The sequence below is a fragment of the Rhipicephalus sanguineus genome, chromosome 2 (genome assembly GCF_013339695.2).
Source record: "Rhipicephalus sanguineus isolate Rsan-2018 chromosome 2, BIME_Rsan_1.4, whole genome shotgun sequence".
Taxonomy (NCBI): domain Eukaryota; kingdom Metazoa; phylum Arthropoda; class Arachnida; order Ixodida; family Ixodidae; genus Rhipicephalus; species Rhipicephalus sanguineus.
The window spans coordinates 52,161,570-52,188,192 of record NC_051177.1 but is presented as its reverse complement, the minus strand read 5'-3'; the positions used below and the strand labels follow the sequence as shown (position 1 = coordinate 52,188,192).

The 26,623-nt window shown below is 44.8% G+C and overlaps 1 protein-coding gene across 1 annotated transcript; it reads right to left on the bottom strand.

Annotated features, from left to right (window-relative positions):
* LOC125757343 (cytochrome P450 3A1-like) lies at nucleotides 1-25,984 on the bottom strand. Its single transcript, XM_049412834.1, has 4 exons — nucleotides 25,926-25,984; nucleotides 7,510-7,606; nucleotides 3,926-4,051; nucleotides 1-279 (listed from the first exon to the last, which is right to left on the bottom strand). Exons 1-4 carry the CDS (start codon nucleotides 25,982-25,984, stop codon nucleotides 1-3), a joined length of 561 nt encoding a protein of 186 aa, XP_049268791.1.
* Nucleotides 25,985-26,623: the final 639 nt, after the last annotated feature.

The window sequence follows — 26,623 nt, the reverse complement described above, 5'->3', positions numbered from 1 at the left end:
CTATAGCAGCGGCCTGAAGCAATCGTTGACGCATAACTCACGTGCGATAAAGTGGAATGGCCCTTTCATGATGTTCCTGGCGACAGCCTTCGACGTGATTATGAACGGGTGATCGGGCTTTCCCACGAAGCGCTCGTTGATGCCGAACGCACCCCTGGCCGTCAAGTCCATGGCGAGCTCTTCAAACTTGTGAAGCATCTGCACCTCCTTACCCGTGTCTGCGTACTGCTTCATCGCTTGGACAAAGACATTGAGGTCTTCTTGGATCTGGGGCATCATCTGGGTGGATCATCAGTGAAAAAAGAAGAAAATAATAAGACGCATTACCTCGTTCACGTTTTGTATGTGAAAGCGCGTCTATAGGAGCACCTGCCGCGATTTGTGAAGGAGCGATTAAATATACCCAAAGGCGTCCTCACCCATCTTGTTTAGTTCCATACTACTAGCGCACACTTCCGTGCAGGTTGATGTTGGCGAAGCCAGGCACGTAGGCAAGGGGACCTCCCCCCCCCCCCCCCCCGGAATTCGTTCAGCCTTCTATATTCCCGGGCAACTGTTTTTTTTTTCTTTTTGCCATGCAAATACTTTCTTTCGAGCAATTTGGCCTTGCTCCCCCCCCCCCCCCCATCCCCCCGGAAAGAAGTCCTGGCGTTACTAACAGCGCAAAAAAGGACGAGGGACCAGGAAGAATCACAGACAAGCGCTGACTTACAACTTGTCTCGTTTCGGAAATAAAACTTCAGTTGTAAGTCAGCGCTTGTCTGTGATTCTTCCTGGTCCCTCGTCTTTTTTTGCGCTGTTAGTAACATTATGGATCACCAACTTCCCCAACGAATTGCTCTCTTAAATCCTGGCTCTCTTAAGTCCTCCCTTAAGTCCTGGGCCAATGTAGGCTAATACGGACTAATATTGGCTAAGTAATGACTAATGTTGACTAGTACATGTAGAGAGGTAACAATCTTGAATGAAATTCCCGGAGAATGTCACCTGGTTCATCGCCTGGCTTGCTACTCCAGGTGTCGGATGATGACTATTATATATACAGTGATTACATACGCACATAAATACGTAGTCACAAACACATATGTACGAAAAAATGCCATTCATAGTAAACGCAAGATATGGCCTTTTAACGCGTCCCTAAACAGCCTCTAAAAATTCGACCCAATTCGCATTGCCAGCTCTCTTCCTTTTTTTGCGACATAGACTTGCCCTTAAGGCATAATGTGTGTTTATGTGTAATAAACGTGTGCCGTAAGACCGGTGTTGTGTATGAAGAGAAGCAGTGTCTTGTGGAATCTGTTATCATGTATCCAGCGGTCATAGCCTGTCGGGTCACTGTGGCGAAAGCCGGCTTGCAGGAGGTGACAGGAGCATTCCGACTGTAGCTCTTGGTATGTCCATACAAGATGGCATGCACCTGCTTGTATCACTGGAACGGAGCGGTACGAACACGTAGTACCCAGTGGTAAATGGGACCAGCTTCACGTTGATATGACAGCTGGTGTAAGGGCCACTCCGGCACGAAGCTGCCTAAGCACGACTTGCTCCGCCCCAGTAAAGTGGAGGTGGGCGAGCGGACAACCGAATGGGAGCTGTCTGTTCACGTGCTGGCATAATGAAGTAAGCTTTCGACTGGTCCCTGTACCAGCAATCATCATCATCATCATTATCATCATCATCATCACCATCATCAGTCTGACTACGCCCACTGCAAGGCAGAGGCTTCTCCCATGTTCCGCCAATCAACCCGGTTCTGCGCTTTCGGCGGCCACGTTATACCCGCAAACTTCTTAAGCTCATCTGCCCACATAACCTTCTGTCTCCCCCTCGGGCGTTTGCCTTCTCTTGGAATCCAGTCAGTTACTCTTATTGACCAGCGGTTATCTTTCCTACGCGCTACATGCCCTGCCCATGTCCATTTCTTCTTCTTCACTTTGACTAAGATGTCCTTAACAGCCGTTTGGTCCCGAATCCACTCTGCTGTCTTCTTGTCCCTTAAGGTTACACCTATAATTTTCCTTTCCATTGCTAGCTGCGTCGTCCTCAGTTTCAGTTGAGCAATTTTTGTAAGCCTCGAGGTGTCTGCTCCACAGGTGACTACCGGTAAGATGCAGCTGTTATATACCTTCCTTTTGAGTGATACGGGTAAACTACCATTCACGATTTGAGAGTGCTTGCCGAATGTGCTCCATCCCATCTTTGTGCTCCTATTTACTTCAGTCTCATGGTTCGGCTCCGCGGTTACTACCTGTCCTAAGTAGACGTATTCCTTTACAAATTCCAGTGGCTCACTACCTATCGTATTGCGCTGTTTTCTCCCAAGACTGTTACACATTACCTTAGTTTTCTGCATATTCATTTTCAGACCTACCGTTCTGCTGTGCTTGTCTAATTCGGTAATCATGAGTTGCAGTTCGTCCCCTGAGTTACTCATAAATGCAATGTCATCAGCGAATCGCAGGTTACTAAGGTATTCTCCATTAATTCGTATCCCTAACTCTTCCCAATCTAGGGTCCTGAAAACCTCCTATAAGCACGCAGTGAAGAGCATTGGGGAGATGGTGTCTCCCAGCCTCACGCCCTTCTTTATTGGGATTTTGTCGATTTCTTTGCGGAGGACTATGGTGGCTGTGGAGCAGCGGTAGATTTCTTCAAGTATGTTTATATATGGTTCGTTGACACCCTGATTCCGTAGTGCCTGTATTACTGCTGATATCTCGACCGAATCAAATGCCTTCTCGTAATCTACGAAGGTTATATAAGGAGTTCATTACATTCCGCGCATTCCTATATCACATGATTGATAGTGTGAATGTGATCTATTGTCCAGAAGCCAGTACGAAATCCTGCTTGGTCCTTTGGTTGATTGAATTCTAATGTTGGCTTAATTCTATTAGCTACCATCTATTAGATATTCTATTAGCTACCAAAGAAACAGTAAAATTGATCGGCTTGTAATTTTTGAAGTTCTTGATGTCCCCTTTCTTATGGATTAGGATGATATTAGCACTCTCCCAAGATTCTGGTACCCTCACCGTTAAGAGACATTTCCTATGCAGGGTGGCCAGTTTTTCTAACACAACCTGTCCACCGTCTTTCAGCAGATCTGGCGTCACATGATCCTCACGTACCAGCGGCTTTGCCTCCTTGCTTTCCCTCTAAGGCTTTTCACAAGACTGTTGGCGTAATTGGTACTTGCTTAATGACATTTTTTTCCGCGAAGGAGCACATACACAGAGCAAAGAAATAGACAATGAGCGTACTGTCCTGTTGCCGCCCGTCCTGTCGTTGTGTGTTTCCGTGTGTTTCTTTGCTCTGTGTGTTGCTCTGTGTGCAAAGAAACACCGTGTGTTTCTTTGCTCTGTGTATGTGCTCTTTCGCGGCTAAAAAAATGTCATTAAACATTGTCATTAAACATTGTCAAACACATGTCATTAAACCTCTAAGGCTTCCTTTACTTCCCATACCGTTACTACCCACCTAACTTCCTGCCTCCCCCTCGCACGCTTCCCCTTGCGGCAAGAGCTGTGCGATCGCAATCCTCCAAATATACATCCATCTGCTTAATTAAATACATGCGAAATAAACACTGTTCATCGGAACCGTGGCGTCTTGCGCGTCGAATTTTGATGCTGCCCCCATTTTTTGTTTCACGTTTTTGTTCAGTATCCTCTGAGGTGCACCTCATATACGGCTGAGATTCATTCTGGGCATGTCCTGTTGTGAGTTGAAGTTTGGGCAGCGCAGCAACATCGTGCAGCTAAGCTGGATAATAACACCGCACACGCGCAAACGCTCGTTTTAGTGCTGCTGTGGAAATGCTTTACTACCACGGTGCGCATGACTGTTTCTAGGTATATAGAGCCGCAAACACTGGAGATGCGCATAGTTGTCAATGATCTGCATATATTTGCCCGCTCACCTGCTTAAGCTTTTTAGAAGTCAGACTGAAGGACACAGACGTGCGGATATTCTTCCACTTGTAACCGTTGATGTGCAGTATCGACTGTCCCAAAATTGGGTGCATTTGATCCGTCATCATTGTGATCTAGTAGAAAAAAAAGATGGTGCTAATCAGTTATTTGCGCAGTCAAAACAGATCACTATGGATCGCTGTGGTACAATATATTTGAGCCATACTGTTTCCAGTGCTGGGCAGTATCGAAGATACATGTATCTTAGATACTATCCTAGATACTCTGTGGGTATCTTGTATCTGTATCGCGATACGTCTCGAAAGACGAGTATCTGTACCTGTATTTCCGATACATTCGATAATGTATCGTGTATTTTAAGATACAAGATACTTCAATCGCAACACAGCCGTCCGAAACCATAATCGCTGGCCAAACTCCGCTTCTCAAGCTGGTAATGGTGCCACTAAGCGATCTGACGAAGTCTAAGGGCAGTGACGTTATTTTTACGCCAGAGTCGTCCAGTGAGGGTAGATCAGGAAGACAAGCACGCGGACGTCTGCGCCCAGCCCACGTACTTTTTGTTTTCTCGATTTCTTTTCTTTTTAGTTGCTCCAATGCCGCTACACTTGCTCATAGCCACTGTCCTGCGCCGCGTACTCCACTGCGTGCGGCGTCTATCGCGCAAATTCTGATGTTGTTACAGTGTCGTTATTGCAGATTTTTTTGCGTCTTGATCCATAACGAAATGTGATGCGTGCAAGAATGGGGTTGCTTTCCGTCGCGTGGATTTTACATATTAGCCATTTAAAAGATCTCGAGGATATAAGTTTGAGATCCATGCAATGAATTAACTTATATGCAAATAAGATTCTAACAACTTTAGCACCACAGGTACTGATGCTAGATCTAATAGAGCAAGCGTTTACCTAACAGAAAATATCTTGGCGTACGGTATTTTTCACTTCCATCTGCATTTATTCAAAGAATTTATGAAATCATAATTTGATTATTAGCACAAGACAAAAGTGCTTTCTTAGCTGTAATTTTGCGTCACATACATTACCTAGGTCTCTGCACTGTTTTTCCGGTCTGGTCACTGCAGTATGTCTTGTGTAACGCGCTCCCAAACAAAGATGGCTGCTTTATTCTTCTGACTGTCTGCTTTATTTCTACTACTGTTTACACATTTAGACGTTGCCAAGGCGATTTTGAAAACAAATATATTATTATGTGGGCGTGCCTTGAGTATACAGCACAAAATATTCTACTTACCGCTTAAGAAAATAGCGAAATTGAGTATGCATTATAAAAATAGAAGAGCCATCTTAAACATGTTAGGAAGGGGATTCGAGAAACGTTGTTTTACTGAATGCTCCGTTTTACTCATAATAAATAATGAAAATAGGTGTTTTTCTCAAATAGTCAAGGTTTTCAGCAAGTGCCCCCCCCCCCCCCGAATAAATTTTTGCTTACATATGGTACCTCGCTTCTCCGCAGAACAACGAATAATGTCGTGCTGGGTGCTTCCCAACTTCCCAAAAATTGCGCTTTGTGGCGTAGTGGGTACGTTGCTAATGTACCTGTATTAGTAGCCCCAAGAGAGTTTACAACGGGCTCTAGAAATGCCGCTCTTCCAGCTTTCGCTGTGACTGTGCTGCGCTTCCCGCGCAGGCCTGGCGTTTTTCTGGTTTTAGGCCTTCTTAAATATTCTTCTTATCACTAATCGCTACGTAAAGGGAGCTAAAGGCGGCAATAGCGCGAATAGCGGCGTTGTCCTGAGACATTTCTATGTTGTACATGTTCTTTCGTTCAGGCAAAATTGCTAAAAAATTGCACGTTAGTGAGTATATCAACAAAGAATTCCTTACGCCAGCAGCTAAGTAGAACATGGAAATTCGTTGCAGGTTTACGTCATCTACATATACAACAGGCGTCTCAAATTCAGCTTATAGCCGGCGGGCCGCAGTCGCGAAAGTTAGCCCCAAAGGCCGGGGACAGTGAAGATTGTGGGGTCGGAGAGAGTTTGAACAAAATGACGTTGCCATTTGAAAGGAGGCCTTTGACATCTCATATATAGGTCATTTCTGAAGGAGATTTTGAGTCCGGGTTCCAGAAACAACGATAGGGATGTACATAACGAGTGAAATCTGGACGCGGATTCAAATATAGTTTTTCTCCACGGTTATGTTTCAGCACATGGTGACCACGTGTTCCTCACGAAAGAAATGCTTGAGACCAGTCATGTCTGTGTAGCTCAGTAACATACTTATTTAGAAAACAAAAACAAATGGAACGGAGACGGTCATGTGTGCCGGCCGGGCCGTTAGCGAACGGTCGCAAGCCCCGTATACACCATGCGTTCCCCGCGCCACTCCCCCCCCCCCCCCCCCCCCCCCCCAGGAAGAAAAAAGTCGCTATTAGCGTTGTTGCTGCTGTACACCTGTCCGTATATACGGTATTGTGCAAACTGTCTTTTACGGACAAGGTAAAAGTCTACACCGGTATTTGCGCCGTCGTGCGAAGGCTTCTTATTGACGTTATTGTAATTCCATGGCAACCCGCTAGCTGGTCGGCAAGCTGAGCAGCGACTCCCATCAATTACAAAAATGACAAGCAAGAACCGCTGTCAGCGAAGTGTATAAAGTGTTCTCCTGTGAACAAACTAAAACAAGCCCCAATAAGTTGTTTTGGAAGGAAACTAATGTACTTTGAGCAAGAAGGGCAAAACTTTTGAGATACTAACAGACACTTCATGCAAGTGAAACTAAATAGGTCACAGTTCAGAAATTTATAAGGAGACATCTTTGTGTATAGGCGTTTGCTACTACATTGTATGGATCTATAATAACAAATTTTATTATGTATCGAAGTATCTTAAGATACAATTGCCAAGTATCGTATCGGATACAATTAGTGTGGCAGTATCTTGTATCTGTATCTCCAATACTTTTTGCCTGAGTATCTTGTATCGTATCGCGATACAATTTCAAAGTATCTTTGCCCAGCCTTGACTGTTTCCTACGAAAATTGCTCATGAATATCACGGCGCTCTGATTGTCTGGGCACTAAAGAATGGCGGTTTGTGTATGAATTGCTTCTACTTTTATGCTTGCGGCTTCAAATTTGTGAATAACGGCGGCTCAACCCACTCAGGAAAACACCAGAGTTTGAGATATTCCAGACGTAAAATTTACCAGTTAATCTCTACCCGAGATTCCTCTTTAGTAAGTTCCTTTTTGACACAATATGTGGTTAGCATTTGGGCATTTGTGTGTGCTCTTTTTTATATACACGGCTATGGCAAGAATTGAGGAAGTGACTGATTTAGAAGTCCGTACTCTTTGCTTTTTAAGGATTACTATTTTATATCAGAACCGACAAAGCCGTTCGGTTATTTTCGCTTCTCTTAATATTTGATCTTGAGAAAGTTCGATTGTTTGCCGCGGCTTCTGGTAGCGTCAGAAGCATCGGTATAACACCACGGCTAGAACACACCAGCATCATACAGCGGTGATAACTTCCAAATGCCCACTTAAACCATACGTGAGATCTAAATTTCAAGACAAGAGAAATACAAAGTGTTCCTCACTCCTCGGTCCACGAAATTCTGGAAGTTGCGCACGAACACGTCTTCTATAAAGTCCAGGTCCCTTATCACAACAAAAGGCACGTCGCCGTTGAAGAACCTGCGAAGTTAAATTGTTAGTTCCTGTTAGCACTGCAAGTGAATGAAGGTGGTTGTACAACACAAAGAGCTCAGCAAATATAGTAGATATTGAATATTCTAGCGAAGCGTTCGAACTCCTTTACAATATTATTTCTGCATGGATATCTACAAATTGAACAACAATAAAAACATCACCTGCGATTTAAAATTTTATTTCATTATTTTAACACGAAAGTGTTTTATGCCGGGGTCCACCAAGTACTTCCGTCACGGTTATGACGTTGATAAAATCGACAGCGACGGGTGAGAAAGAAAAAAACTAGGAAAAAGATTCGCCGCTAAGAATCGAACCCACGACCTTGCGGCCGCGACGGTAAGCGCCCGACACTCATCCGACTAAGCTAGCTTAGGAGATGGTGGACAACTCACGAACGCGCCTTATATCTTTCACACATCCTATTTCTCACGGTGCTCTCTGTTGGCGGTGTAGGTAGGCGGGGCTGAGCGGGGCGGTGCCGCCGTCTGTGAGAGGTGAAAAGAAGTAATGCGTCACGATCGACACTTACTAGCGCTTACTCCGAGATTGCGCGCGATATCGGAGGTCATGGTTAAAGCATCTCGATACCAGCGAGGGACATTGGCCGCGCTGGCGTCGCCGAGGCACCCTAGACGAAGTTACGTTCTTTGCCTTTCGCGGCTTCGTGTTAGCGTGCGCCGGCTCATCGGAGTAGTGCAGCTTCCACATGCACCAGCGGTATTTCTCCGCCGCCGACAGCTTCGATTGCGAGAGCACAGACTAACAAAACTGCTGCAATAAGCGTTGCAAAAAGGACACGATTTCGACGGGCGAATGTCATACCTTGGTGGAGTGAGACAAAGGCCAGCGGGACGCACGTGTTTGCGGCTCAAGCTACGAACCTCTGCCTCCCCTGTTGCTGAAGCGCAGTGTGGTAGTGTATGCATGAACACAGGTGTCGGTAACCCATTACTAGTAAGCGCACACCGTGCCGCTTCTCTCCTTAATTGACGACGTTTTGAAGAAGTGCTTATCGGGTACCAGTGTTGATTATGAGCTTGTTGATGTCATCTTTACGCGCGATACACGATTCGCTGATTCCAAATATATGTTCCCAACTTCAGATACCACAACGGTTTAATCATGATCATGGGCGTTAGTCGTCGCGATGAAGACATGCCACTAGGCGTCAACATGGGTGCATCGACGTCAAACGGTGCTGTAGCTGCCAAAAACCAATGAACATTGTAGAAGCTCTCATATATCACTACACGATAAGCACAACTTCTGTGAAGACACGTTTCACTTTCGTGTTATACCGATTCCTATGACGGAGGGATCAGCCATGTTTTTTTAACACGAAAGTGTTTTATGCCGGGGTTCACCACGGCCACTGACGTATTTCCGTCACGGATATGACGTTATAAAATATAAAGACTAACAGTGAGCAAAGAAAAAAACCAGAAGAAAAAGTTCCGCCACCGGGAATCGAACTTACGACTCCTCGCTCCGCAGCGCGCATTGCGAAACGATTCGGCCACGGACGGCATGTTCTTCGCCATGCTAACGTCGAGCTATTTATATACACCATTTGCCGGTGGCCGTACTCTGAGATCTGTGTTACATAGTGCGTTTTTGTCATCACTAGCCAGATGGCGCGAAGGGCTCGAATAGCAATAGCGCGCTTTAAAGGTTGTCGCCGTTGCGATGAGCGGCTGCCTCTACAGGGCGTGGTCGCTAGTGCGCGCGCTTATCTCGTGATCGCGGTGGTTTGTACGTCTTGCGTTGAGAGCACGAAGTTCACTTGGCTCACTGCAGCGGCCGCTTTTGCGAAAGGAGCGCGGTGCCCACGAAGAAATGTTACAAATACGACAGTTAGTTCGCGCTCATCCTGTGTATGTTCGTTCCGTGCGTTCTTTCTGCTTAAGCAGCGCGTTGCAAGTTTCGAGCTGCTTGCCGTTCTTCGCGTGTCATTACAATTTGTTGCTGTAGCATTCATTCCTTCGCCCTTGGGGCGAAAGAATGCACAACAAACGCTTAACTACGTCGGTGAAGACACGTTTCACTTTCGTGTTATACCGATTCCTATGACAGAGGGATCTTTTAAATTTATTCATTATCATTTTCTGTTTCGGTGACGCGAACTGACAACTGTTTACTTTTTTACAGTGGCGCATGTTTACGCAATAACGGCAGTAAATTATGGTATCAACTTCAAAATACACTGCATTAAAGATATGAGTTCTGTTATTTGTGTGTGTATGAATACTTTTAACGACAGGCTCACTTCAGCGTGGTTCTGCGAATAAATAGTTTGAGTATAAGACACACGTTATCAAATATTGATCGTTGGAGTCGGCCTTACCCAAACACGTCACCGTACTTGTCTAGCCATTTTCCTATAACCTTGTAAATCTCCTGCCAAAGAAAAAAAAATGTAAACAGGAAATTTTAGAGCAACTCTCACTCGCGAGTAAATGTTAAGAGTGGGGCTGTCACTTTCCATTATTTATTACTACCACCTGTTTTCTAAAGTATGTTAGTTTTTTTCCTACAGGTTCCCTGGATTTGGGGACATCTGTACGTGGCGTCATCTCTCGTCGGCGGCGGCGGCGCTCTGATATAAGGGAATGGGAAATAGGCGAAAGAAATATCGGACGAAAAAAAAAAACAAACAAGTTCTCAAAGTTGCCTCCCGGGTCTATAGCAGCAGAGACCCGCTGCGAAATTGCGGTAAGATTGCAGTATCGCAGTTCCGAGGACATTGGAATACCGCCTATAAGAGCCATGTGGGTCGCGTTGTAAAATGTGAAATATTCTTAGGAAGCTACACAATTTTGACCACCCAGCTGGAATTTCACCAAAATGTTCCAATGGGCCTCTTCTGTACAGAACCTGTAGTTGATTTTGATAATTAGATTTTTTTTCGTCAGATATGATTTTTGCCGCCTTTTTCCCATTCACTTACGCCAGAGCGCCGGTGCCGCCGCCGAGAGATGACGCCACTAGCATATGTCTTAAATCCTGGTCTTACAGATGACATAGTTCTGAGGCAATTATATTTGATTCCGGTAACTTTTGTTTTTCGGCTACCAGCAATTACGAGCCCACGTCATTTTCATTGCCCCTGTAGCCACAGGATGACACTGATCAAACTGAAGGGTCACGGTCAGAAATACTGCTAAATTCTGGGCAACGCTAAGAAGCCTCTCCACCGCAATGTAAATGAGCTTACTTCACCCTTTCGGAAATGTGCTGTCAGGCGAAATGCCACGCTAACATCTACAGTATTTCATTAAGGCATTTCTCTCTCTCCCTCTCTCTTCGCGAATTTGATAATCTAGTGGAAATAATTCGCACCCGTTCGATTCGGAAGCCCTCCAATAGCGCTTCTTTAGGAGGAATTAAGACCCTGTCTCTACGACACAGGCACCTCTTCTCGATTAATGGCGCTTTTTACTGGTCGATACGGAGCAGGATATCTAGCTCCGCGGCGATGCCTCATCAAGCACGAAAAGCAGCCGTCGGCGTCAACACGAGTGATGCAGAAAATCATCATCATGAGACGACATCACTCTATGACGTCATCATTATGTCACATATCAGTCACAATTTGTCACTTTCGTCACAAATTGTGACTGTGACACTGCGACTTCACTAGCCTGACGTCACATGATGACGTCATCACATGGCATCGTCACTTTGTCATAGGTGGGCGCATAGGCGTGCGCAGGGTTCCCCCTAATGGGGGGCAAAGGTTCATCGCAGCGGCCCCCTCACCCTACTAAGTCAATGTACGGCGAAGATTTTGCCCCCCCCCCTTCTTATGTGACTAGAAGGGTCTGTACGGGTCGGATTTAGCGGCCCCCCTCTTAGATGATTAGGGGGGGCGGCCGCCCCCCCTTCCCCCGCCCCCCCTTCCCCCGCCCCCTGTGCGCACGCCTATGGGTGGGCCGATCCCGGAGACACGTGCGGTACAGAAAGCTTGCAATGCCTCTGATCTCGGAGGCGATGCTAAAGCACGCTAGGTGCAGAAAGCTTTCTGGGGCGGGAAAGAACAATACCATCAACTGAGAAGAAAAATAAAAAAAAGAAGTTAGGTTTCACCTTCGAGTCACCTTAGGCGAGTGCATAAAGGACCCCATGAGTTTTTCACTGGTCAATCTTGAGTGGGTTCGCGGGTTCCACTGTTCTTTTCGGAGCAACACGCTCCGCGCCTCATCGCTCCCACTCGCTCCGCCACCAAGTCGCGAATTCGGGCGGAAATAGCACTAGCAGCATACGTCACATCCATCATTGTGCGAGCAACATTGGTCGCGCTTTTCAGCGGCGGCCATGCTTGCCATGGAAACGTAGAGAGTGGAAGCAGGAAGTTTTCGAAACTGGTTTACTCGACGTGCGCTTAAAGAAACACGGATTCTTGGCGGGCCAGTTGGTACATACTGAGAGTGAAACAGCGCGCCGAGATGGGACAGAAAATGAACATGAGCACACATACACAGCGCTGTGTATGTGTGCTTCTTTCACTTTTCTGTCCCGTCTCAGCGCGCTGTTTCATGCTTAAAGAACTTCCGCTGTGATATCACGCGGAGCGTTCCCGTGTTCCAGTAACAGATTTGGTTTGGTGCAATTCGAATGCTCGCTCCAGGATTTTGGCAGCCGCTACAAATCTCCCACTTAAAGAAAAACACCATAACTCTTCGCATTGCCACACATTGGTCTGAAGTGCGGTGCATTGACCCCAAGATCAGCCCTTCGGAAAATCGTCGGCGCTTGCATTACTAACAAGTATTATTCATTTGCGACAGCAAACACTGCGTTTCCGAAATAACATCCTATTAATAATGTAACATTATCTCCAGATACCGTACTCGGAAGTACGGTATCTGGAGAGAATGTGTCCTATAGCATGATTAGGTAAGCGAGCATGTTGCGCATGTGTTGATGAGAAGTGGGTGTATATTAGCCTGTTTCTTCAAGGAATAAACAGTTGTAAGTCAGCGCCCGTCCTGTCTTGTGTTTCTTCTTCTGTGTGAATGTGAATTTGGCGCGAAGTTGACTATTTAATTCAGACATGTACCAACTAGCCCGACAGCGAGTTCTACTAATGTAACACAGTGTTCCCAACAACTGTTGTCTGTTCACTTATGCCGCGAAGCGGCCCTGGCGTAGTAATATTCGCGCCTTTGAAACGTTTGATTAGTGGTTCAATCATAAAAGAGATAATTTCGTTTATGTAACACTATACGGCATGTGATTCAAATTGTTAGGAACGAATGGACTGAACGGCCTTTTACCTGTATTTCATGACGGCTATTCGTTGAAAAAAAAATACTTTTTCTTTCTTGCACAACTGCAGTTCATCAACGGCCGTGCAGGTTGAAGACACAGAAATGTACATGATCGAGTTTGACATCAATGATGCGGAATGATCCACCAAAATTTACAGCTGAATGTGCAAGAATATTATATTGAGTCATCTATAGTATAGCTGGCAATTTTTGGAGTGCAACAACGGACAACTCACTTGCGGGGAAAAAAGTCATAGGTGCTTTGGCTCATGAGATACTCCTGATAACAAGCATGTGCTGCTTGTTGGGGGAATAAAAAACTAGTGAATAACTCAGCAATTTTCAGACTACTGTCACGTGGTTATGCTTTAAAGCGTGACGCGAACAATCTCGAGGCTCCCACAACGCCAACGTGAAACAGATATTTCTAGCTTTGCTACTTAATACAAAAAGCAAAACAGGGCCATATATAAGATGGTACCAGTACTTACCGCCGAATGGTACTCTCTGATGTTTCCCCAGATCAAGTTCGGCTTTGGTCCAGGGATACCCAACTCATTGAAGTAGTTAAAGTGCCGCCACCGCCATCTTCAAAAGGAAAAAAAAAAGAATGAACGCGTTGTTTCACTCGCAGCAACCGTTTTTTTACGCAACAAAAATTTGCATTTATTGCCTAGAACACCGAAACTTTCAAATCCGATAATCTATAGCTGAGCCGTCGGGGGACGTTCTTATCTCTCATCGTTTCCAATAATTCACAAATGTCCAAGAAGGACGCTTTCTGTATGCGCAACAAACTGTATTTCGAAGGAGACACGCTAGTCGGCATATCCGCTGTCTTCCTAGCTCTCGAAAGATGCGGTTAAGGCGCGATGGCTGCCTACTGGGCTAAGTAACATAACCCTAGTCGCCCTTCGCAAGAAGCTCAGACGTTACTCCATGTCCAAGGATTCAGTTTTCGCGTTGCAGAAGGTTTTGTTTGGATTTCGCTATCACCGCGTTCTCCTTGACATCGTTTGACACGGAAGCTCGTTTTGCCGAAGCAGCGACTTGACATCTCTCGTCGTACCTTTCCAGTTTGTCCTCTGTAATGAGCTTTCCCACATGGCTGCGTTTTCCATGGCATGTCTTCTATTTAAAAATTTTTATCCCGAGAATTATCCCAATCGCTCTTGCAGGCACTGCAATGATTTCGTTAGCCTAGACAATATACTCTGGCATATTGTCCTAATTGATTTGGTCCGTGCCTATGCTCTGGCATAGGCACGGACCAAATCAATTAGGACAAGTGGCTATCCGCCATCAAGCCCCCCTATGCCAGGGCTCAACCATGGTCTGTCCAGAGGGTCCATGATGCGGCAGTCGGGTTTGGCCTGACTTTCCCATTGTGGGAGCGGCCGGCTGAGTCGCGCACCTTAGTACTTTCAATAAAGTTTTGCATCTATCCATCCATCTATTCAATACACCCGACACTTGTTGACAGTTTATTGCTATTGCTTGTAGCATTTTATTTCACCTTTGATATTTAAGTTTAGTTCCAAACAACCGCGCGCGGCACTAACTCGGTGCAATATCCTCAATACCGATGCATGCAGTCTCCGCAACCGGAACGGGCCACTGGGAAGAATCGTAATATCTAGGCTATGCAATTATACGTGAGAAAACTTAAGAATGTAAAGTTACTGCCAGGTACACAATGAAAATTTCCTCTCTGCTTCCTTCGTTTTCTCATTTGCGCTTTTTTAATCCTATGCACGTATTTATCTGAAGTGAAGACAGGAAAACGAGTTGCCGACGTTGGTTAAGCAATCTTGGTTTTACTGCCTCGTGATCCTCAATTTTGTCTTGTTCACCGACGAAGCGTCGTATTGTGTACAACCCGTTTGGGCTTTCTTAAGCGCCATAAAAACAGACTGTTGCAGTGTCGTAAGTTCATTGAAAAGGAAAGGGTGAGTTCAGGGTACGCCATTGAGAAATGCAGGATTCGCTCCTTGCGTAGTAACATAGCCGAGCCGGAATAAGTATCTGCTAGCACGTAGATCGTGAAGGTACACCAAGTTACCTAAAAATCTACAGTGTCGTACTTAATAAAGACATGACATCTTCCGGTTCATCTTCAGCTAATATTATGCACACCCGGCGGCCTGTAAGTTTACGGGACGTTGGCTACATTGCAAACGTGAATTTCTGCTCTGTTAGTGTTTGATGCTTTCAAGGCCGTGTTTGCAGACAAATCAGCTTGGTCGAAAATTTCGCGTTCCGTAAACTTTTGCTGCTTGTTGTACATTGGGTTTGGCCCAAGCTGCGTTCTAATTTCTCTTCACGTTTCGTTAACACCGTACTCATTCTCAAGAATAATGAAAATAATTGGTCAGTACAGAGTGTCAGTGCAGTATATTCCACAATATTTCACTGCGTTCTCTTTCTCATCTGAATGTACCAACTATAAGCAGCTCTCTTATGACTCTCGCTGTCCGTGCAAATTAAATAACGCGCATCTGCTTGACTGTGAGCAACTAAGCTTTTTTTTCTTTTTCTCTTTTCTTTTCTTTTCTTTTGCTTTTTAAAGCGATAGCATTAAGTGCCTCATCAGGCACCTACCTTGAAATACGTGGCGTGCGGTAGAAAAACACGAGTGAGCTGAGTGAGTTTAATGAAAATGGGATATAATCATGATTCCAGCCGCAATAGAACCTAAATTTTCTGCGTGGCAGTCAAGTATTCTACCGCAGAGCCATTCCAGTGCATAAAATAAAAAGAGACCGCATACAGTCGTCATGTCGGGTAAGCAGTCACGTTAACAAACGTAATATTGCGTGGTAGAAGTGTGAAATCGCCCCATGCGCCACACCTTGTGACTTTTGTAATCAGTGTTGGGGGTTGTAAGCTGTCAAACCATTACAAAGGGCTGAGCTATAAGTCATTATCATCATTAGCAGACGCCAAGCATCAACAACGTGTGCAGGTCCACATTTGACCTCTCAAGCTCCGATTATGATGACGATAATGATAAAATAGTGCAAGCGTATAATTTTCGCGTTCTAGTCGTCTTAGGCGAATGCATAAGGGAACCAGTGAGTTTTTTTTTTTTTAATTTGCTGAGCATAACAGTCGAGCTTGGCATTACTTGTGTGGTTCGAGGAGCAGGAGAGGCATATTTTGGGCTTGTGTGTGGCTTATACTGACTGCAAAGAGCGCGGAAAGATTAACACTGGGACGAAAATCTATGTTCCGCCTGTTTCCATTTCGTCTGCGGGTTAATTTTCGCTCTGTATACTGTTAGCATTCTAAAGGCAGTTGTATCAGCTTCATCGCATAAGCTTGCTTATGTATACCAACTGCCCAGTGGTCTACCAAATGTCTACCAACTACCCAGTTGCGTTTAGTGCCTTCGACAAACAACAGTCATCTCCGCCATCCCTGTTGTAGTCGTGATGAGAAAGGTGAACGACTATACCTGATTCCTTGCTAAAGTAATCCGACTAGCCCGGTAGGAGTCGACGTGGAAAGCAGCTGCTACTTAAAGGCGTTATAGTATAACGTGGTTGCGCTTCAAATGCAACCGGTGACGGTACTGGGGAGCGCACTTCGCGATCGACATTGTGATGAAGACTACCATTCACTTGAGACGTGTCATTCCAGATTTTTTAACCTGATTAGGACTAGCGTATTGAGTTATCAGGTACGTATGATTTTTGTTGTTGTTTTGAGCTCGCTTATATCGCAGGACGTTGTATCTTTTTCTTATATTTCATCAAGGGTGATTTTTAATGGCATGACTAATGTTTACTGCTGGCCTGCGCGCGCGTAAGTATATAGAGCAAGTTGCCCGAGTTTCGAATACTGCGCATTGCTGCGAGATAAAATTTTGTGCCTGCCAACAGCTGTTCACGTGGACGCACCCCTGCTCCGATAGCCTTGACATAAATATAAATCAGGCTGACCCATGCTGAGCCATATTATTGTTTTCAAGTGCGGTGTCCGAATATTCGCAGCCGCATCGCCACAAAACACAGGCCATTAACAAGGCGAGCATCGCTTGTCGGCAGGGCGTCCTTCAGCTGTGCTAAATTTCACTTGCAGAGGCTCAAAAAATACGCCAGTTCACTGTGTACCAATTCGTTTTGTTCGCCTTCTCGGTGTAAATTATTGCGTAGTTCCGAGCTACAGCGTGCCTGCTAATCATACCGTGGTTCTGGCCTATGAAACCCCGAGATTTAATTAAATTAATCAACATGGTTTCCCTTAATAACTTCGGCAGACTGCCCTCATAGTGGCGCAACCTTTTTAGCTTCAAATCTGGAACTGACAGTATCAGTGCTGAATATCTTCAGTGTCAATGACGTTGCAGTTTAAGTCACTCGATAGCTCCACGCGATCGAGAAACAAGAGAATCAATGAATGACGAATGGGCGAAGGCATGCTGAAATAGCCGGTGGGCTACGAAATGTATGTCAAAGTGTAGAACAGAGCGCTGACTCAATAGTCTGCAATGTCTCCAGCCTGTAGTTGGCTGGACTTATTATTCTAGCGACGCGCGGGCCTGGGGCCATTAAGAAGGCATGAAGGATTCTGCTGGCAGCATTCCTGCTGGTGCATCGCGAGTTACACGTGAGGCGGATTTAAAGAGGCTGCATAGATACGCCGGGCAAATTATTTGTGTTCTTTTTCTTTAACGACGACGGGCTGTATTGCTGTTTCAGTATCTTGGTTCGCTCGCAATAAGGAAAATCGGTTGTGCACTTGTCCGTGACACTTAGTTTTCCTACGGGGAACGCCTTGTCCTCGCTTGATAGCGGGCTCGCATTCATCGTACCCAAGGCAAACGTATGATTACTTTGCGGAGCCGCTGCCCTTGTAAGGCAGAATCTGCAGCTGGCTGGCCAGGCGCCGCCGTTACAAGCGCGTACGCAGAATTTTTTACACGCATAGGCGCACCTCCAAATCGTGAGATCCACAGCACTTGCATCTATTATCCCCAAAGCAGTACTTGTTCACATTCCCGAAGCGCTGGTGCTTGAAAGGTCGTGGTCGTGGCTCGACACACTCGACAAGCTCCTCCCCTGGGTTGCAGTTTGAACTGTACAGTGCAAAACTGGGCGAATTGGTCAATGTGCATTGCAATGACAGTGTAGATGGTCAACATTATTATTATTATTATTATTATTATTATTATTATTATTATTATTATTATTATTATTATTATTATTATTATTATTATTATTTGATATATATATACGCAAGGACACAGGGGAAAAGAAGATAGGTAAGTACAGATGTGCAACATAAGACACCGTCGCCTATGCAGTCTGCCCTGCCTACATCCCTGCCCTCGGTTGCCGCAATTTTTTCGCGGCATTTATAATGAATGCTAGTCCGAATACCATGTTGGAGCTCGTCCAGTGATGAACGGTTTTTTTCACGTACACCCGTGAGGCGCACGTGTACCAGCAGTTTATTCGCCATCAATCCTGAGCTGAAACGTTAGCTCGCTTGTCTTTACATCCAAGAACAACACTTCCCGGGCAATAAAGTAGTTCCGTATTTCATTTGGCTTTGAATATTGCAAAGTCGGCGCCAACCTTCACATTTCATCCCAAATAATGTGTCTGTCATCTCAGCGGCTACAGTTTATCTATTGCAATAATTACAGGGACAAAATTGATTAAAATCACTCTGTGAACATCGGATAAGGCATCTCCTACGTTTTTCCATTTCTAGCGCGGGTAATGTCCCGCTTGATGTAACCGATTTCAGCAACTGCAGTTATGCCATTTGTCGCAGTCTTGTTAACATTCCATCTCGTCAAAAAATTTATATGCGTTGGGATTTCCTCCTACAAAGTTTACTGTACCTGATATCGCACACATATCACCACTCCTCGATTACGACATTGTCTGCGGCAAGAGCCATTGTCAGGTTTTGTTTCTCTGTTTCAAAGAAAAACAAACGTCCCCTTCTACCGTTGAATACAAACTGTACGCAACTGGGCAGCTTCACATGGAAGTTTTGATGGGATTTACGTACAAGCCATTCCAAAGTATGTAGCTCTCATTTACCTTGATGCAAGAGCTTCAAATGGATAAACGAAAATAATCCTATCATGCCTGAAAAAGGAATGCAGCGAGCGCTTCTGATCGTTCTCGTTTGCTCGCTCAATCCTGTTTTGAACACCTGTTCTTTGTAGTGATGCACCAGCTGCAGTCGCAACGCGAAACCCAATTTCTTGAGGCCCGTTCAGCAAGTATTTTCATCAGCGAGACAGGTCAGTATGATTATACACAAAGAAGTATGGACCGAGTAAGGCGGAAAAAAATCTTTGAATGCTGCAGTGAGTCACGTGGGTGGTATGCCGCAGAAATATACATACAGGAGGGTTCGGAGAGGTTAATAAGCTTGGCTTTCAAACGTAAAAACAAAAATCGTGGGCGACGCTGTAACGTACAAGCCTTAATTAACTAAACAGCTTTTCAGTTTAACCTGTGGCGTCGTTCAGTTATATGAACACATGTGTGTTTGTGTGCCAGGTGGTAAACGAAGGAAATAACGAAATAATTAAGCAAACATGAGTCATGGTTTCGCAGCAAATGCGATAGTAACAAATTGGAATGTTATACGAAGTAAGGCTAGCAGCTAACTCCATTAGAATCCGACCTCGCGTAACATTAAAAAACGCTGGCGCAAGGAAACACGACCCCTTTAGCGAGCGAAGTGGTTTTCGTGCTGTCTGTCTCCTCAACGCGAAGCAAACCGTGAGAGCAGAAGACGTACGCGGGTAGGAGCCGTCAACTAATGTCTGTCGAGACAGCCAGCGCGCGCAATCGAGCCCTTTTGATCAAAGTTAGCTGTTGTTTCCCGAGCGACGGCCTTCCACCCCGCCACCAAGCGCGCGCGCACACAAACACGGGGCGATGTTCTAATATAATAATAATAATAATAATAATAATAATAATAATAATAATAATAATAATAATAATAATAATAATAATAATAATAATAATAATAATAATATTATTATTATTATTATTATTATTATTATTATTATTATTATTATTATTAGTGCAGCGATGAGCCCTGCAGCTGCTCTCAAACCGGTTCCCTCTCCACGTGTGCCCCTACGGGTGGTGAGCTCGCCGGGCTGCGCCGCCTCCTCCTCGACGCGTTGGAGGGAATCTCGTTCCTCAGCGACGAGGTATCCCAACTACGCGAAGAAAACGAGCGCCTCCGCAAGGATCATTCCCGCGGTGTTGAACAACAAGCCCGTGTGGTCGCCTCCCTTCGTGCAGAGGTCCGCTTCCTGCGTGAGGAGCTGACGCGCCGCACGGCCGCCGTGTCAGTGAAGGCGCCTGTGATCCCTCCAGAGCAGGTGACCGTTGGCCGATCTGTGACCTCCAAGCAACCTGCGTACTCTGAACAGCCTCTGTCCAAAATTCTTTCATCTTCGAATTCGCCGCCATGTGACGTAGACACGTCCGAGCGTGTCAGTGTGATGCCTGCGACAGCCTCTTCTGCAGCGGTAACTGAGGGTGTGAGAAAGAAGAAACCCGCCTCGTTTGGAGCATTGAAGACATCCACTATATCTGTAGCTCAGCGGCCACAACGGCCACAACGGCCAAAGGCCATTTTTGTTACGAAGCTGAGCCCGGACACCACTGCTGCTGACATCAAAAAACATATTGCTTCATTCGATATGTCTCCCATTTCCTGCCGGCGACTTCAAACAAGATTCCAGTCATATTCTTCATTCTATATCGAAGTTGACGAGGAAACGCTACAACGCCTGAATGACCCTTCGATGTGGCCCCTCGGATGCCTCTTCAAGCCATTTCGTGGGGAGCTGCGCGATGACATGCTTCATCCCTCTGAGCAAGTGACTGGAAACGAAAGTGCCGTGTAACGTAGACATATTCTACCAAAATGCTCGGGGTCTGCGTACCAAGACACTGGAGTTTTTCTCTAATGTTCTTTCGTCTTGTTTTCCTATTATCGCTATTTCTGAAACCTGGCTCGGCACTGAAATTCTCTCATCGGACTTTTTTCCCCCGACTTACACCACCTTCCGCCGTGACCGAGATTTCAGTGAAACCAAACAGAAAGGCGGTGGCGTGCTGATTGCCATTGACAATTCACTGAAATCCGTTAGACGGAAAGACCTAGAAACTATCGAAGAATCGATCTGGCTAGAAATCAACCTTGAGCGCCGTGAAAAATTGTTGATTGGATGTTTCTATTTACCGCCCAGCATTTCCCCTGCCTCGTTTCACGATGTCATGTCTTCTATTGAACTTGTGATATCTTCTCATAGTGGGCACAGAATTATTGTTCTTGGGGATTTCAATGCACCTGGAATTGACTGGAGCACGCTTACCTTTTCTCATTACAATCATTTCTCAGAGAAAAAGTGCAGCCTGCTCTTGGACTTTCTGGCGTTTAATTCCCTAGTGCAACATAATTCAGTCGTCAATTCCAGTGGCAACGTCTTAGACCTGTGTGTGTCAAACGATCAACCCCTTGAAGTTTCCCGCTCCAACATCTCTCTTGTACGTCCGGACAAATTCCACCCACCACTTAACGTAAGATTATCTGCATCAGCCGAAACAACGAGCTACAGCAGTTACGTAAACAAATCTCCAAGATTTGCGTTCAAGCGAGGTGATTACACGGGCCTCTATCATCACTTGTCCACCGTTGAGTGGTCACAGGTTACTGACAAACCTAATGTTGATGACCAGGTTGATCGGTTTACGGAGCTTGTACTGAGCAGCATGCTTAATTTTATTCCCCAGTATACACCTAAACAACGTAAATATCCCCACTGGTTCTCATCTGAACTTATCAGTGCACTGAAGCATAAAGATCACGCACACAGGAAATCTAAATGTTCTCCATCCAGCGAGTGGAAGGAAGAGTTCAGCTTTTTTCGAACTCTCTCTAAACGCCTATATAAACGGGATCATAGTTCGTACATTCAATTCTTAGAAAAAAGCGCCTCTGACAGGCCGGCTGAGTTTTGGAAGTATGTGCGTAAACGGTCTAGCAAAAGCGGAGAGTCCTTCAGACTACTAGACTCAAATGGGGTAGAAGTGCATGCCGTCGCTGACTGTTTTGCCACACATTTCTCATCCGTTTATAAGGCCTCAGACTCCAGCACTGATATCAGACAACAGCCCAAGGCAGTTAGCTCATCCAGTGCTTTGTCGCTGGATGAAAATCTTATCAGCGAATGCATTAAGCGCTTAAAACCATCCTTATCATGTGGCCCAGATGGCATCCCCTCCGCCATACTAAAAGCATATGGTACTATATTTGTCCCAGTACTGACTACGATATTTAATAACTGCCTGGACACTTCCACATTTCCTAGCATGTGGAAAACTGCTCGTGTTTTCCCAGTATTTAAGTCGGGCTCTAAGACAGATGTTTCTAATTATCGCCCGATTTCTCTACTATGTGCCACATCAAAGATCTTCGAACTGGCTCTTCACAAAATATTGTCTTTTAGTGTGAAAAACTCACTGATTCCAAATCAACATGGTTTTCTTGCTGGCCGCTCAACTACCACAAATCTTGCTAGTTTCATGACGCAGATCTCCACACCTATTTCTCAGAGAGGACAGGTTGACGTAATCTACTGTGACCTGAGCAAGGCTTTTGACGTAGTCAGCCACACACTGATTATGGTTAAACTTGCGAACTTTGACGTTGACTTGTCGATTGTGAATCTCTTGCACAGCTATCTGCTCAATAGATCTTGTTATGTTGCCGTAAATGGCCAAACCTCTTCTTTGTATAAAGTGACTAGTGGGGTCCCTCAAGGGTCGGTATTAGGCCCACTCCTATTTTTAATTTACGTTAATGATGTTTCTTTTGCCATTCGTAATTCTTCTTTCCTCTTGTATGCCGATGACATCAAGATATTTAAGGAAATTCATTCAGTTAACGACTGTCGCTTGTTGCAGTCAGATTTGTGTTCTTTTTCCGAATGGTGCAACGGCAATAACCTTTCTCTAAATACCGCAAAGACAAAATTCATGTCTATCACTCGCAAAACATCTAGCGTGTCATTTCAATACTTTGTCAATTCTGTGCCGTTATGCAAGGTTTATGAAATCAGTGATCTTGGTGTTGTTGTTGACAGCGCGTTAAACTTTTCTTCTCACGTTAAGCGTGCTGCTATGCGGGGCCTTCGTTCTCTCGGATGTGTTTGTAGAATATCTCGAGAATTCAGGTCTCCCATGGCCCTACACAAATTGTACACGGCAATATGTCTTCCGCAACTTGAGTATGCATCCGTGATATGGAATGGCATTGCTCAATCCAGCGGTAACACCATTGAACGAGTCCAGAAAAAATTCCTCAGCATATATAACCATCGCTTTGCTAAAAATGACTCTGGATCTCGTTCAAATACTGCTGAGTCATTATCACTGCCATCACTTCACTGCCGACGAAATCGTTCTGATCTCTTATTTCTCTACAAGCTAGTCCACGGTTTCATATCCTGCCCTGTACTTCTCAATTGTGTTAATTTTCGAATTCCGCGTAAGTTAACCAGAGAGAACAGACCGTTTCATGTACCCGCCTGCTTCTTCCAACACTCTACCGTTCACAGAATACAAAGTCTTTATAATATTAATTTTCTTGATCTTGACGTTTTTCATAGTCCACAATCACTGTTTTTATCCGAGCTTTGCACTGTTTTGACATAGTATGGCACAGTGTACAAAGTCTTCCCTTCTCCGTCTTTCCGCATAGTTGTATATGTGCAATCTAATTTTTTATTCCCCTTCAATATTTCTCATATTGTCTTATTTTACTCCTCCCCTTTAGTGTTCATTTCTCTTTGTCTACGTGTTTTTGCTCTTTTTATTTCTGAAGACTGTCTGTATTGTATTGTTTATTTTTATTGATTTTATTTTTGCGTGCGCCTGCACAAAGACCTCACGGTTGTTCCTGGGCACGTTAAATAAATGATTGATTGATTGATTGATTGATTGATTATTATTATTATTATTATTATTATTATTATTATTATTATTATTATTATTATTATTATTATTTGGTTTGGATACGCAAAAAAAGACGAAGACACAGAGGCAATAGGGAGGGAACAGGCTGACAACTGCCACCTGAAGAGGCACGACGCTTGCCTGCTCCTTGGAGAAGGGGGAAACGTAAAGGAAAAGAAGATAGGAGGAAAGAGAAAGGAAGGCAAAAGAGGAAAGAGAAAGAAATCACAAATATATTTTAAGAACTATCCGGTTCTTGGCCAATCTCCCATCGTGGGTGTGTGCCAGAGTTTATAGGATCTACTGTGCTCTACCCTACTCTACACAGACGGGGACATGAATAAGCAGTCACATGACGGCGACGGAAAAATGCTCCTGGAGTGACCTTATAAATGCTATCGCAATAAAAAAAAATTGTGCTATTCACGCTCTCTTCCATCAATATCTATCGCAAACTTCTGGATCATTCTAGCAACGTTAGCACTTATTGTCATTACTAAGTTTTCCTTTTTTCTTGCTTGTAGTGAGAAGTTGAGGAACTGCGCAACCACCATTAAATATTGGCCCATTTAAGCTAAACTACTTACCGTGACTAATGCCACACGCAACCACCGAATCAAGCGCATACAGGGCTCGTTGTCGTACCTACAAAGTTAGTTAGTTAGTTAGTTAGTTAGTTAGTTAGTTAGTTAGTTAGTTAGTTAGTTAGTTAGTTAGTTAGTTAGTTAGTTAGTTAGTTAGTTAGTTAGTTAGTTAGTTAGTTAGTTAGTTAGTTAGTTAGTTAGTTAGTTAGTTAGTTAGTTAGTTAGTTAGTTAGTTAGTTAGTTAGTTAGTTAGTTAGTTAGTTAGTTAGTTAGTTAGTTAGTTCATGCATCTATAACACATGCTCGTCTGCATCTATAACACATGCCCGTCTGTTAGCCAGTAGTATTAGCTAGTGAGTCGCCTTGTTTCTTTCTTCAATTTTCATTGATGTCCATCACATGTTTATGCATTTTTACCCTTGTATAACCACACATCTGCATTACTTTACCTGTTTGCCTAATTTTCATTGTTGTTAATTGAAATTTCCGTGTATCCTTGCATATTGCGCTGCAGTATGTGTAAATAAACGAAATAAATAAATGACACTCATAATCGAGGAAGTGAAGGAGAAATAGAGAGCGAAAAGGCACCAGCCTTATAATTAAAGTCTGGCGTTATATGCGTCAAAAACTGCTATCTTATTGTGAGGCACTGTGCGTGGACACCCCGTAGTAACTTTCACCCCATGTGGTCGAAATTACGCAGTGCCAGATTACGCGACCGCCATGGCCGGAATAGAATTCACTCACTCCAACGTAAGCACAGTCACTTACTTAGTCACTCAGTCGCATTCTCACCCACTCACTCACTCATTCACTCGGACACTTTCTCACTTGCACACTCACTCATTATATCAATCAATCAGGTACTCAGTACCCACGCATTCATTCACTCACTCAAGCATTCACTCGCGCCATCAATCATTGACACACTCTCACACGCTCAGTCGTTCTCACTCCAACGCTCACTCACTCACACACTCCCGCACTCACTCACTCACTCACTCACTCACTCACTCACTCACTCACTCACTCACTCACTCACTCACTCACTCACTCACTCACTCCCGCACTCACTCACTCACTCACTCACTTCTATTCACAAACACGCAACAGCTCAGTCACACAATCAATCAATCAATCAATCAATCAATCAATCAATCAATCAATCAATCAATCAATCAATCAATTCTACGGCCTACGGCATTATGGAAGTTAGTCGACTGCGTACTCACATGAGCAGAGCTGTGAGCAGCGACGCGGCACAAATCGCCAAGGCTACCGTGACTAACATTCTGCGTACTTTCAGTTCTCAAACCGCCGTTCTAGCCATTTATAGCCTCGAAGTGAGGAGGAAACGAGCGAAGCGTTCTCCTTCCCCTCATTTGCCCTCGTCAAGGTGAACGCCGCCTGTCGGCCGCCGTATCAGATGACATACCTTGTGTAGTTTTCAAAAGCAATGTACGGGCTGGTTGGAAACATCTGTCCTGGGATCATCGTGTGCCCAACAGGGAGAATGCACTGCTTGCGTCATCGGAGGAACCCAAATATATCAGACTCTGAACCACCTGTCATTATCGAATAGCAGATAATAATGTAAGGCCGGATGTCGAAAGCAGAATTGTTTTGCGTTTACGCCGGTTGACAGGGTTTACCGCTCTACCAAAAAAAAAGCAGGAAAAATTGCGGCAATATCTGAGAGCAATACGAGAATTACTTCGTGTAGCACCTGGCTTGATTTCACCCCTTCAACTGCATGGACAATTCATGAGAGGCATGGCAATTCATGAAGGTGGCGACTAGATGCGACTAGATGCGATATGCACAGGAGGCGGCTAGATGCGAGACGTATGACAGCGGCTCGTGAGCACTCGAAAGACTTGTCGCCTTGATGCCTAGGCTGCGAGTTACGAATTCGCTTTATAATGTGAGCTTGCTTGGCGGGCCCAATGGGAAGTGCAGACGCCGGCAGCAGATTGTGCTACAGGGCGACTGTGACGATTACCAGCTGCAAGGGCGACACGTGCATTGCGGCGTAGTGGCAACAGAAAGAAATGCAGAGTGCGTTCGGAGGGCCAAATTCAAAAATTATTTTCTTTCTTAAAACAAAAGATGCTCTGATCAGACTTTCTTCAT

Coding starts and splice junctions, on each gene's coding strand:
- LOC125757343 (XM_049412834.1), bottom strand. CDS start 25,984: ATGATCCCAGGACAGATGTTTCCAACCAGCCCGTACATTGCTTTTGAA. Junction 7,607..25,925: donor GCTTTTGAAAACTACACAAG/GTATGTCATCTG, acceptor TTAACTTCGCAG/GTTCTTCAACGGCGACGTGC. Junction 4,052..7,509: donor AGAATTTCGTGGACCGAGGA/GTGAGGAACACT, acceptor TTTTTCTACTAG/ATCACAATGATGACGGATCA.